Source organism: Myotis brandtii, unplaced genomic scaffold (genome assembly GCF_000412655.1).
Source record: "Myotis brandtii unplaced genomic scaffold, ASM41265v1 scaffold727, whole genome shotgun sequence".
Classification (NCBI taxonomy): domain Eukaryota; kingdom Metazoa; phylum Chordata; class Mammalia; order Chiroptera; family Vespertilionidae; genus Myotis; species Myotis brandtii.
Genome location: NW_005370872.1, coordinates 579435 through 591450, shown reverse-complemented (window position 1 = coordinate 591450; position 12016 = coordinate 579435). Strand labels below are relative to the sequence as shown.

General features: G+C 35.2%; 1 protein-coding gene across 19 annotated transcripts in view; it reads right to left on the bottom strand.

Moving 5' to 3' along the window:
- Window positions 1–12016, bottom strand: part of TRIP12 (thyroid hormone receptor interactor 12) — a 135370-nt gene that overhangs the window by 43087 nt on the left and 80267 nt on the right. For all 19 annotated transcript variants that reach the window (XM_014530161.1, XM_014530159.1, XM_014530160.1 and 16 more), the window contains 7 exons: window positions 6458–6606; window positions 3812–3847; window positions 3614–3709; window positions 2752–2844; window positions 2436–2597; window positions 770–838; window positions 509–674 (listed from right to left, as the gene is read on the bottom strand). In XM_014530161.1, coding sequence (XP_014385647.1) covers window positions 509–674; window positions 770–838; window positions 2436–2597; window positions 2752–2844; window positions 3614–3709; window positions 3812–3847; window positions 6458–6606 — 771 coding nt within the window. The remainder of the gene's footprint in view (window positions 1–508; window positions 675–769; window positions 839–2435; window positions 2598–2751; window positions 2845–3613; window positions 3710–3811; window positions 3848–6457; window positions 6607–12016) is intronic.

Here is a 12016-nt window from a genome sequence, read left to right as displayed (position 1 = left end):
GGCGGTGCCCCAACCCCCCAATCGGCCCTACCCTGAGCGTGACTGAGGGTGGCATCGCAACCTCCCGATCCGCCCTGCTCTGTGCATGACGGGGCGGCACCCCAACTCCCCAATCGGCCCTGCTCTGAGCCTGACCAGGGGCTGCACTTAGGGATTGGGCCTGCCCTCTGCCACCGAGGAGCAGGCCTAAGCCAGCAGGTCGTTATCTCCCGAGGGGTCCCAGACTGCGAGAGGGCACAGGCCAGGCTGGGGGACCCCCCCCTCCCCGAGTGCACAAATTTTTGTGCACCGTGCCTCTAGTTATATTATATACTTTAAAAATCATATGTAGGAAGCATTGATACATTGTCTTAACACAATTAGACAATATTTTTCTTCCTTTATTATACAGTCCCTATGACATTAGCAATCTTTTACTTGCTCGACTTATGTTGACTTTACTTATTGGTTTTTGTTTTTTTTAAAGCCACTTCTCCTGCTTAAAGTAGAATAAAAAAATACCACTTACTTTGCTTCATAAGTTGAACGGCTAAAGTTGGACAGTTGGAACACATTAGAGAAAACATGCGAACCACCATTATGAACATCCCAGAACTTAAAATTGGTGGAGTTACAACCAACAGCTGTTGAACATTTGTAAGCAGATCTTTGGAGGCAACCTGCTGGAGTAAATTCTTCAAACATAAGGGAAAAAAAAAAAGAAATTGTCATATTGTGATTCAGCAATGCAACGACTTTATGAAAATAACACCAAGAACTAAATGCTCACCTCTTCATGTTGAAAATTGTCCACTAGACGTGCAAAACAAAGGCAAGTACTTTCTACTGACTTTTTGTCCTAATTTTTAATAAAGAAAAATAAAGTTTATTAATATACAACATTCTCACTGTCATCCATCACTACCTTATCTTCTTCCTAACCCAAAACTCTTGAAGGCTGGCTGAAAATGCAATGAGCCTAAGCAAAGTACAACCAATAATATGATTTTAAAGTAAAGAGAATCCTACTGATAGAAACTCTCTCCTCCATTAAGGCCCCAATAGATAAAAGCAAATATACAGTAAAGGAGGAACAACTTTTATACTTTTGTAATTTTATTTTATTTCATTTATTTAACTCATTTGTGTTTTTATTTGTGGGAGGTTGAGGAAGAGGACAAGGGTCAGATCATCTGTGCATCACATATGGATAAACCTTTATTATATGACTCCATAGTGTACTTCTGTAATTTTAATATCTAAACATTATAATAAAAAATCCTATCATCCTAAAAAGCATTCCCAGTAGAAATATTTAAAACATGCATACACTAAAAAGTTAAAAATGTGTGTGAACCAGAGGTTTATTGATAATGTGAAAAACTAGTTATAGATTTTATATTCACGTTAAAAACAATCGGAAAATACTATTAGAGTGGCTTTATTGAGAAAACATCTTAAATAAGTGACATAAGAACAAAAGAAACAATTTAATGACAAGTGTGAAAGAACTTGTTTTTCCTAATAGATGGGCTTACAATGTGATAACTAAGCTTACTTGTGTGAAAATGAGAGAATTCTGGTATTACAAAAGCTCTACACCTACTTCGCTGTCACTACTTAAGTCTAAAAAAAGTGCTACATTAGTGGCCAACTTTTTAACTTCTCTGACTGTCATGCCTACTTCCAAAATAAGACCTGAAATCACAGCTACCTAAAGAACATATTTCTATGTTCTAACCCCATAAGTTATCTCAGCCTAGTAAGTTTTTAAAAATAAAGAAATGAATGGTACTACTTGTGTCTTGATCACCTTAGAAAAGAAGCACTCCAGAGTGATCCAATAATCATTATTATAGCAATCATACTTTAAAACATTTATATTAAAAGGAAATACAATTTCTCTACAACCTTGAGTTGAAAGTTAACTCAAGATCTGTCCTCCACCGCAGTCTCTGTAAGCCTCAATTCTCATACTGCATGATCAGGTCTATTGATTCTATCTGCTAAATAACTGCTCCTGTTCTTCTCCCCAGAGAGCCTCAGTCTACATTTTCCATTTCATTTCCTTTCAGGACATGTCTAGTCTCTATCCTAATCTTGTCCCCCCAGTCTTGTCTCAAATGCCTTCCAGGAAAGAGTAATCTTTCCAAAAGGAAATTCTGATCATATCACATAGTAAACACTCAATTTTTGCTAAAATAACAAATTCATCCCTTAAAGTAAAATAGTTGAAGATATCAAGCATATCAAATACTGTTCATTTGCGTAAATCTACCAACATTTATAAAATACTTAATATGGTAAGTGAAACTGGGTTAACATAGGAAAAAATCACAGATCAGACAACATTTCTTATTTATACATCCAGTTGATAGATTTAAAACCCGGCTAAAATTGACATTTAAAAAACGTAATAAAAATGTGTCTGACACACAAAGTAGGTTCTATTTTACCTGGTGGGTTAGCCTTTGGGTAAGCAATGGGAGGGAATCTGCCACAAAATGAAATTCATCCGGCGTGATGCTCTGGCAGCAATTGGCTGCAATTGCTAGTGCATTTCTTTGGGCATTTATACTGAAGAACTCTAGATACAGCAAGCAGTCTGCCAAACCACCCTAAAATATAGAAAACCGTTAAAGTGAAGAAATACTCTTTATGAGCAATTAAAAAGCCTAATATCTTACAGAGATTACAATCTAGGAGCTGCCTCAAATGTGAGTGTAAAATCCAACATTAAATGAAATATAGTGCTTTGGTAACAACACTTACCGCTTGTAGAATGGCTTTACTGTGTCTACGCGATAACATCTCCAAGGCGGTCAAGGCCTGCTCTGCCACATCAATACACTGAATTACTTGCAGCTGGAAACATAAAAAATAGGTAACCTAAGGTTATCATTCAAATTATTTCTTGTCACTTAACCACAGTATTTTCTTTAATTTCCATCAATCTATACGGCTACTAATGTGAAACCCATCATAGGAAACCAGCTTAAGCTATAACATACAGCCAAAACAGCTTCCAACAACTTTGCTGTCTTAAGACAGAAAAATGTTTTATATTGACAATAAACTATATCCAATTATGTAACTTGAATTTTAAACTTTATTCATATTCCAAAGTTATCAGATAATGTAATTTTATCATGCATTGAAAAGGAAAGACCTTAACATGGACCAAAACCACAACCTATCACATATGAAAAAATATTCCCTTTCTCCACTGACTCATTTTATGACCTTGAGCAAGGCAGTTTGTCTATTTCAGCTTTCTCAGCTATAAAATGAGGGTATAAATAGCTATAACCTCACTGAGATGTTTTCTAAAAATAATAAAATTAGTTTTTATCAAGTGCTTTAAGTTCTTCTCTGATAGATTTTAATGTGGTAATTGTCATTATTAAAAATTATAAACCTTAGTTGATTTTATAGTATTTTATTAATATCAACTTTAAAATACTGCTCTGAAATGCTTTTTTGGAATCTTAGCTAAAAATATATTTTAGCTAGATAATGAATACAAACTGTGGCCTCACAATTTGAGGTACTACTTTAGAATTCAGAAGTCATGAGTCCTCAACTTGATTCCTCTACCCCTGCTTTTGAACAAATTGTTCAAAAGTAGGATTACCTTTTCTAAAAAGACAGGAATTGCATCTACGACAACAGCAGATGATCGAGGAAGGGCTTCCATCATGTATGTTAAGGCTCGACAAGCATGGTTCATCTTGAAAACAAGAAGGCATTTTTTTACTAAACAAAACAAACAAAAACAACAACCTCAAAATACAAAATTTGAAATATTTTTAAAAATTCAGGACATACTTACAATATCAAAATTATGCTCCATCTGCAATAATGTTATCTGTTAAAAGATTTTATGACAAAGTATTAGAAGCTATCTATATTCTTAGAGAAAAGTCCTAGAGGCAGTATCGCTTCCTCTACACTTCAACTGAAATAGAAAAGTATTACTCAAGACTTTTACCATATAAAAATAATATCAAGTTAAAAACCTAGCATGCAGACCAGCTGGTGTGGCTCAATGGTTGAGCATCAACCTATGAACCAGGAGGTCACAGTTTAATTCCCTGTCAGGGCACATGCCCCGGGTTGCTGGCTTGATCCCCAGTGTGGGGCATGCAAGAGGCAGCATGACATTTGTTAAATAAAAATTGTCAGTACAGATTCAGGACCATAGCTTAAACTCTAGGGTTTAAACACAATATTGATCATTATCAGAAACTATGCACTAATTAAAACATAAATTAATATATTTATTCTACAAATGCATGAAGGAGTCTAAATATATTATTTTTATTTTAGTTTCTCTTGTGGAAAAGACCTTAGGAGATTTCAACCACATTTTTCAAAGGAGAGAATACAAAACTGCTAGGTGCATATACTCTTATTCTCCTGAAGCAGCCAAGCTACCAAAAAATTTCCTACTTGGGGAAACAGATCATTCATTGTTGTCTAGTTCAATAGAAAGTCTTAAATGTACTGAATTTAAACTATAAAGTACCCTACAAATACATGCATAACTATAATAACAGACATCACATATTCTAATACAATAATCATTTAATAAGAGTGACTTTTCAGATCTCAATTACACTGGGCACAGAATGAACACACACACACACACACACCCCAGAGGTTCTGATAACTTTTTTTATAAAGCATCCACTCCATTTCAGGGGTTATCAGCACACTCTATGTCTCAAATCACCTATAATCAATCAGTCACTTAAAATACTCTAAATTGAAAGAGGCTGTCACATTAACAGAAAAAGTATAAATTCTCCAATACTTAAGTTGCGATGACCATGTCTGGGGAGAATTACTATAGATTTATTCTATTCCACCAAAAAATGAAACACAGCTTCACAAGTGCATGATAATGTGTGTGTGTATACACATTATCATATACTATATAAAAATACATATTTTTAACTTCCAATATGTTATATATATATACACACACACACACAATATATATAAATATATATTCACAATATTCAACTGTGATAAAAGATAAATCTGGTCAACTCATTAACAACAGTCATTCTTAATAGCATGAGCTGACTCATGTAGGTCTAGTAAGCATTTAAATCTAATCAAGAGTTAACAAATTAAGTAAAGTTGACTGTGTCAACATTTCTGCCTAGATTTTATAGCTTCTTTATTTAACTAATAAAAACTGCATTTTTAACAGTAGACAGTAAAAGGTAAACCTAGTTCTTTGTTGCTATGTATTTTTTAATGAACACCAACAAAACAAGAAAGTTTAATTTGGGAAACAGAAGGCAGCTACCGAAGAAGTCTGTAATTTGAGAATGAAAATTAGCATAGGCCAAATGTAAAAAGAAGTACAAAGGCTAATAATACTGTTTTCTTGAAATATTCAGGAATCAACATGCAAAGCTTTATTAGAGGGGAACTGGTAAGATTTAAGTGTTAGCTTTTATTTATCCAGATATGACTGGCTACAGGCAAAAAAATTAATTTAATCTTTTTAAGCTCTGCCCAGAGCCCAGTCACCCAACAACTAAAAATAGGCAAAACAAAAAACAACAACAACAAAAAAACCATGTCACCTTAGAGTTGACTGGTCTTCATTCAGCTCTCTCCTTAACACTCAGCTTTACCCATAATTTGATAATGCAACCAAATGGAACAATCTGATATGTCAACCAGAATTTCATGTTTGTCAACGTTATTAGATATGTAAAAAAACTTACATATTTTTAACTTCCAATATGCTATGAATGTATTCATGATGTTCATTTTAGTCTTTGTTAGTTCTTTATTCAGATTTAAATTATAGGCAACTTCCTTAATCTTGGACTAAGAAAATTTACCAAGCTACCATTTAAAAGACATTATGCTCAAGAGATTATCCCTTCCTTTTTCACATTAAAAAATTAAGCAATTAAGTTTAATAAATCTAAATATCAACTCATAATTGTGTTGAAAAATTATTACAAGATTTTTAAAAATTGTTTTTCTATAGTGGGTATTGTTTTTTTTGTTTTTTTTTCCTTTTGGTTTTGCTTAACAAAAAAACTTTTTAAGCTAGAAGGATCCATGTAGTGTTCTGGCTTGAGGGCTCTGCCATGCACACAATCATCAAATGTAAAACATGTATGGTTCACAAAGACAATCCACAAGTGAACTGCTTGTTATTGCCTCATGTATCACAGGGATATAAAAGAAAGCATGTAAATTTTGGTATAGTAAGTCAAGAGGCCAACAATTTAAAGGTAGTCATTTAATTATTAAGAAAATTTACCAAACATCATTAGCTATCACTCACAATATCTGTAAGCATGAAATAAAAGCACTAAGCCACACTCTACTGACTCTTAATTCTGTTGTGTTTTAAAATTCATAATGATAATAATCATACTTTCAATAAAATACTGGAAGCATAGAGGACAACTGAGGTAAAACAAGGGGAAAACTCTCTTACCAAAGCTGGAACGACACTCTTGACAGGAAACCCTCCCAGTGTCTCCTCATTTCCCATGACCAGTAATTGACACATTTCAATAACTGCCTGGAGTTGCTGGCTTTCATCACTTGCTTGCAGTCCTTGCAGAAGCTGCTGGGCCTTAGAACCTTCACAGAGGGGGGAAAAAAAAGATTTTTAAACATTTAAGAAAATTATTACTAGGTAAAAGATGTGACTCTACATGGTAGCTGGCTGCTTATCTTCTTTGCCTCCCAAATGAAGACTAAGTCTATATCAGGGTTAAGACAAGCTGCTGGTAATTCAAGGTAATTAAAATGGTTGAATTTACTATGCCTTAAAGTGATTTCACAGTTATGTATATATTTCTGTCTTAATATTTACCTATTTAAATGAGAGAAGCTGATTGTTTTTTTAATGGGCTAAAATAAAAAATATCCATATGACAAATTGTTACAGTTAACATATCCGCTATATATATATATAACTATATATAGGGTGACCCAAAAAAATGTATACACACACTTTGAATAATTATAAAGGTGATATTTATTAAAATACATTTCATTTTCAAAGTTGAGCTACCAGCTGTTAAAGTGTGTATCCATTTTGGGGGATATATATATGAAATATATAGTGAGCAAACATTTTCCGCAATAATAAAAGCCTGCTAAACAATAACGTCCAGGCTTCAAAGAAAATGTCATATACTTCTAAATATCTGCATCAGAATGGAATCCAATTAACAGTGAAAGAGCAAGAAAATAAAGACAACAAAACAATGCATCTAACAAAAGAGAATGGAAAGAACGAGAAAGTATTTCCTAAAAACAAAAAACAGCAAATGAAGGACTTTTTTCACTTCCTCTCATTTCATTTGCAGATGCTATCAGAGTAGTTTAGAGAACTACTTTAAAGGCTCACTTCCATTGTCTAAGCAACTGAAAAATGCTAAGACTCACAGGGAGATGAGCTGTCAAAAAGCTGAACAAGAAACTCAAAAATAGTCTCCAAATATGTTTCAAATTTTTGTGGACACCCTCCTTATAATTATGATTAATGTAATCAATGATCACCAAATTTATACCTCATGTTACTTTTCAAGCCCTTTCTCTTCTTACACCTTGTCAGCTTATTCTTTTTGTACTGGATTTTTTTCACTCCTATATCATTAAGTATTAAAATGAGGATAAATATGTTTGGAAAATGCCAATAAATGTGGAATTCATATAAAAACCAAAGGTTTTTATTTCAATAAAACTTCATTGTATTCCTGGAAGGCATAAGCCTCTCAAAGAGACACAGATGATCCTTGCAAGGTTTGTTTTCTATATTATTTAAGATTGTGGCTCATAAATAAGTACTACTGCCTTCCTACATTTACCATAATTAAGAGTCCATCTAAAAATATATTGCAAGAAAGCCAACTTCAAAGAAATACCATCTTTAAAATTTCAAAATAATATCAGTGCTAGTTAGAGCAGGCTAATTTTTGTGTTGAAATAATGCGGAAAGAAAAACAAAATGAGGGGAATGTAACTAGTGAAAACAAAAAATCCTCAGTTGTGCCTACATTCATTTTTAAAGAATGAAATAGTTCATCTAAAGTATGCCCTAATAGCACAACTATCTGAAAAAACCCAAACTGACACATATGCCATTGGATATCTTATAAACATTGAGGTTAGAATTTTAAGGACATAGATCATTTTGGCATGATCAAAATCATCATCAATATCCCCCAGAGGATATTATGCTAAGTGAAATAAGTTAGAGAAAGATAAATACCATATGATTTCACTTTTATGTGGAATCCAAAAAACAAAATGAAGAAAGCAGAAATAAACTCTTAGATACAGAGAACAAACTGATAGTTGCCAGGTGGTAGGGTGGTTGAGAGGCTGGATAAAAAAGGTGAAGAGATTAAGAAATACAAATTGGCAGTTACAAAATAGTTCTAGGTATGTAAAGTACAGAGCTTAGGGAATACAGTCGATAATATCATAATAACTATATATGGTGTCAGGTGAATGCCAAGACTAATCAGGAGAATCACTTTGCAAGTTACGTAAATGTATATAACCACTATGCTGTACACCTGAAACTAAAATAATACTGAATATCAAATAAAATTAAAAATAAATGTTAAGAGTCTCAGGAACCACTCAGGAGTCTATGGACCACATTTTGGAACCATTATCACAGATCAAGGGTTGGTTGGCAAATATTTTCCATAAAGAGCCATATTCTGCTTTCTGCTTGTTTTTGTAAAGCTTATGAACTAAAAATGATTCATGCATTTTTAAATAGCTGAAAAGTTTAAGAGTAATATTTTGTGACGTGAAATTAAATGAATATGAATTTCAGCATCCAGAAATAAAGTTGTATAGGAATAGAGCCATGCAAATCTGTTTACGTATTGTCTGTGTCTGCTTTCATGCCACAGTGTCAGAGGTGAAGAGTTGCAACAGAGACTCTATGGCAGCCGTGGGCAAACTACGGCCCGCGGGCCGTATCTGGCCCGTTTGAAAAGAATAAAACTAAAAAAAAAAAAAAACCGAACCCTTTTATGTAATGATGTTTACTTTGAATTTATATTAGTTCACACAAACACTCCATCCATGCTTTTGTTCCGGCCCTCCGGTCCAGTTTAAGAACCCATTGTGGCCCTCGAGTCAAAAAGGTTGCCCACCCCTGGTCTAGCCCTTAACAATTAATACACAATAGAAATGTTTCATCTATGTAAGACATAAGGGGAAAAAAGAAAAAGTTTACAAAATACCTCTCACCAACATCTCAGAAAAGATTATTATGTAATAATGTTTACTTTGAATTTATATTAGTTCACACAAACACTCCATCCATGCTTTTGTTCCGACCCTCTGGTCCAGTTTAAGAACCCATTGTGGCCCTCGAGTCAAAAAGTTTGCCCACCCCTGCTCTATGGTCTACAAAGGCCAATATATTTACTATCTGGTCTTTTACAGAAAATGTAAGAAAAGATAGGTAAAATGAGTAACATAATTAGAATCGATAATAAAAACCACTTAACTTTTTAAAACTGAAAAACATAATATAAAAAATTTAAAACTCACTGATAAGTTTCCAAGAAGATTAAAGACAGCAGAAAAAAGAATTGGTGAATTTGAAAGCTGGCCAAATAGAAAGTTTTCAAACTGGGTAAAAGAAAAAAATTCTTATAAAAACAACAATAAAATGGAGTCAAGAGACATGTTGAGTGAGTCCAAGTTTGAATATATGTATGATTTTGATACTCCCAGAAGGAATGAAGGAGAATATTTGAAGAGATAGTGAGATAGGAGAAATATTTGACAAGATGATGGCAAAGAATTTTCCAAAACTGATGAAAGATATCAACTCACAGACTCAAAGGCCAAGGGAAACCGAAGCAGATGAAAATGAAAACAATATCACATAGACCTAATATAGTCAAACTACTGAAAATTAATTACGTTTTGAAAAAGCAAATCTTAAAAGCCAGAGGAAAAGGACATTGCCTTGGAAGGGCAGCAGTAAGACTTTGAAAGAGAAACCAGGGAAACCAGATGACATTACAAGTGCTGAAGATTTTACAACTGGGGGAAATATCTTTGAGAAATCCAAACAAATGCAAAGAGAAATTATTACTAGCAATCATTCACTACAAGGAAAAAAAAATTATTCAAGCTAAAGGGAAACAAATTCTAGAAGAAAAAAAATGCAGGAAGGAATTAAAATGGCACATGTATTGACAAACATAAAAGAATATGGATGTTCTAAAATAACAATTATGTCTTATTGTGTTTATAACACATGTATATGTAAAACAAATTGTAACAATAGCATTAATGATTGCAGGAAGTAAAGAGTTAAATTTTCGTAAGCTTCTTAAACTGTCTGTATATGATAGGCTATATATGGTAGGCTATATAAACCAAGGATATGAATTATCATCTCTAGGGTAACTACTAAAAGAAGTATATAAGGATATATAATTAACAAGTTAGCAAAAGAAAAAAAAAATGACACATTTTTTATACATGACAGGTAGGAATGCAAAAATAGTAAAACTCCAAAAGAGGGTGATTTACAACATCTTCCAAATGTTATATGCATTTACCTTTTTACACAGCAATCTCCCTTTCAGAAATCTATCCTACAGATAACACAGAGAAAAATAGGAAATAACCCAAATTATTTAGCCAGTTCAAAAGGAAACTGGCTAAGTAAACTGTAGCACCATGGTGCTTTATAAAAGGAAAAAAAATTATTTCTCTTGCAATCTACATATGCAACTATGAAGAGTGACACCAAAATATGTTGTTAAAAGCAAGGTAAGGTGTGCAAAGTTTACCACCTTTATCTAAGAAAGGCAGTATGGAGGAGAGAAACCAAGATGGCGGCATAGGTAAACACTGGAAATTGCTGCCTCGCACAACCACTTCAAAAATACAACTAAAAGACAAAATGGACATCATCCAGAACCACAGGAAGGCTGGCTGAGTGGAAATTCTACAACTAGAAGGAAAGAGAAAAGCACACTGAGACTCAGAGGAGGTGCAGAAGTAAAGTGCAGAGGTACAGAGGTGCCCTCGGAAAGGGTTGGCAACTGAGGATGCGGTTGTCTTTTTCAATCGGGAGGGAGTCACAAGCCCCCGACTGCTCTGAACTCCAGTTCCGGGCGAGTCTCTGGGGAACCAGACTCATACGGGGAGAAACTGGACTGTCTGGCATCGGGTAAAACTCGAGGGCGGATTTCTCTCAGAGGAGCTTGCAGATTACCGACCTGGGGCCTCTTAGGGCAGGGCTCAGGATCAGCCATAGCTGTTTGCTCCACCCTACTGATTCCCTGAGACCCCGCCCCTCCCAAGCTGTGGGCAGAGGCTTTTGCATATGAATGGTCTGGCCCTTTGCAATCTAAAATTACCTAACAAACTGCAGCCGGGTCAGAGAGAACCAGAACATCCAAAAGAAGGCCCAAGGCCCCACAGCAGCTTGCAATGCTTCACAGCTGGGCCTCATCTGGGCACCTCCAAACCCCAAACAAAGAAGAGGAATCTGCAGATCTCTCCATAGCTCCTGCTGGGTAGCCTCAGGCAGAGGCTAAATTAGCACCTCCTTAGAGATCCAAGAGCCAGTGTACCCAGTGGTCAGAGTGGGACCATCCAGATTACAACTCCTCAGATCCATAAGGGACACACTCAGGGGGCAGACTCAGTGAGCACCAAAGCCCCAATGAAGCAAGTCTTGCCCCATAAGGGTGTCTCCAGCACAGAAGTTCTCCCACTGTAGACACAGCTGATTCTCACAGCCAATTGGCCTGGAGGTCAATTCCTCCCAGTGATACCTACAACAATCAAGGCTTAACTACAACAAGACTGTGCACAAAGCCCACAAAGGGGTGCACCAAGAGTGTCCACCTCAGGTAATTGGGGAGGCTGAGCCACTGGGCCCTATAGGACACCTAGCACACAAAGCCACTCTACCAACACAGGGAAGCATAAAAAATGCGGAGACAAAGAAACAGGTCACAAATGACAAAAATGGAGGAAAGCAAAC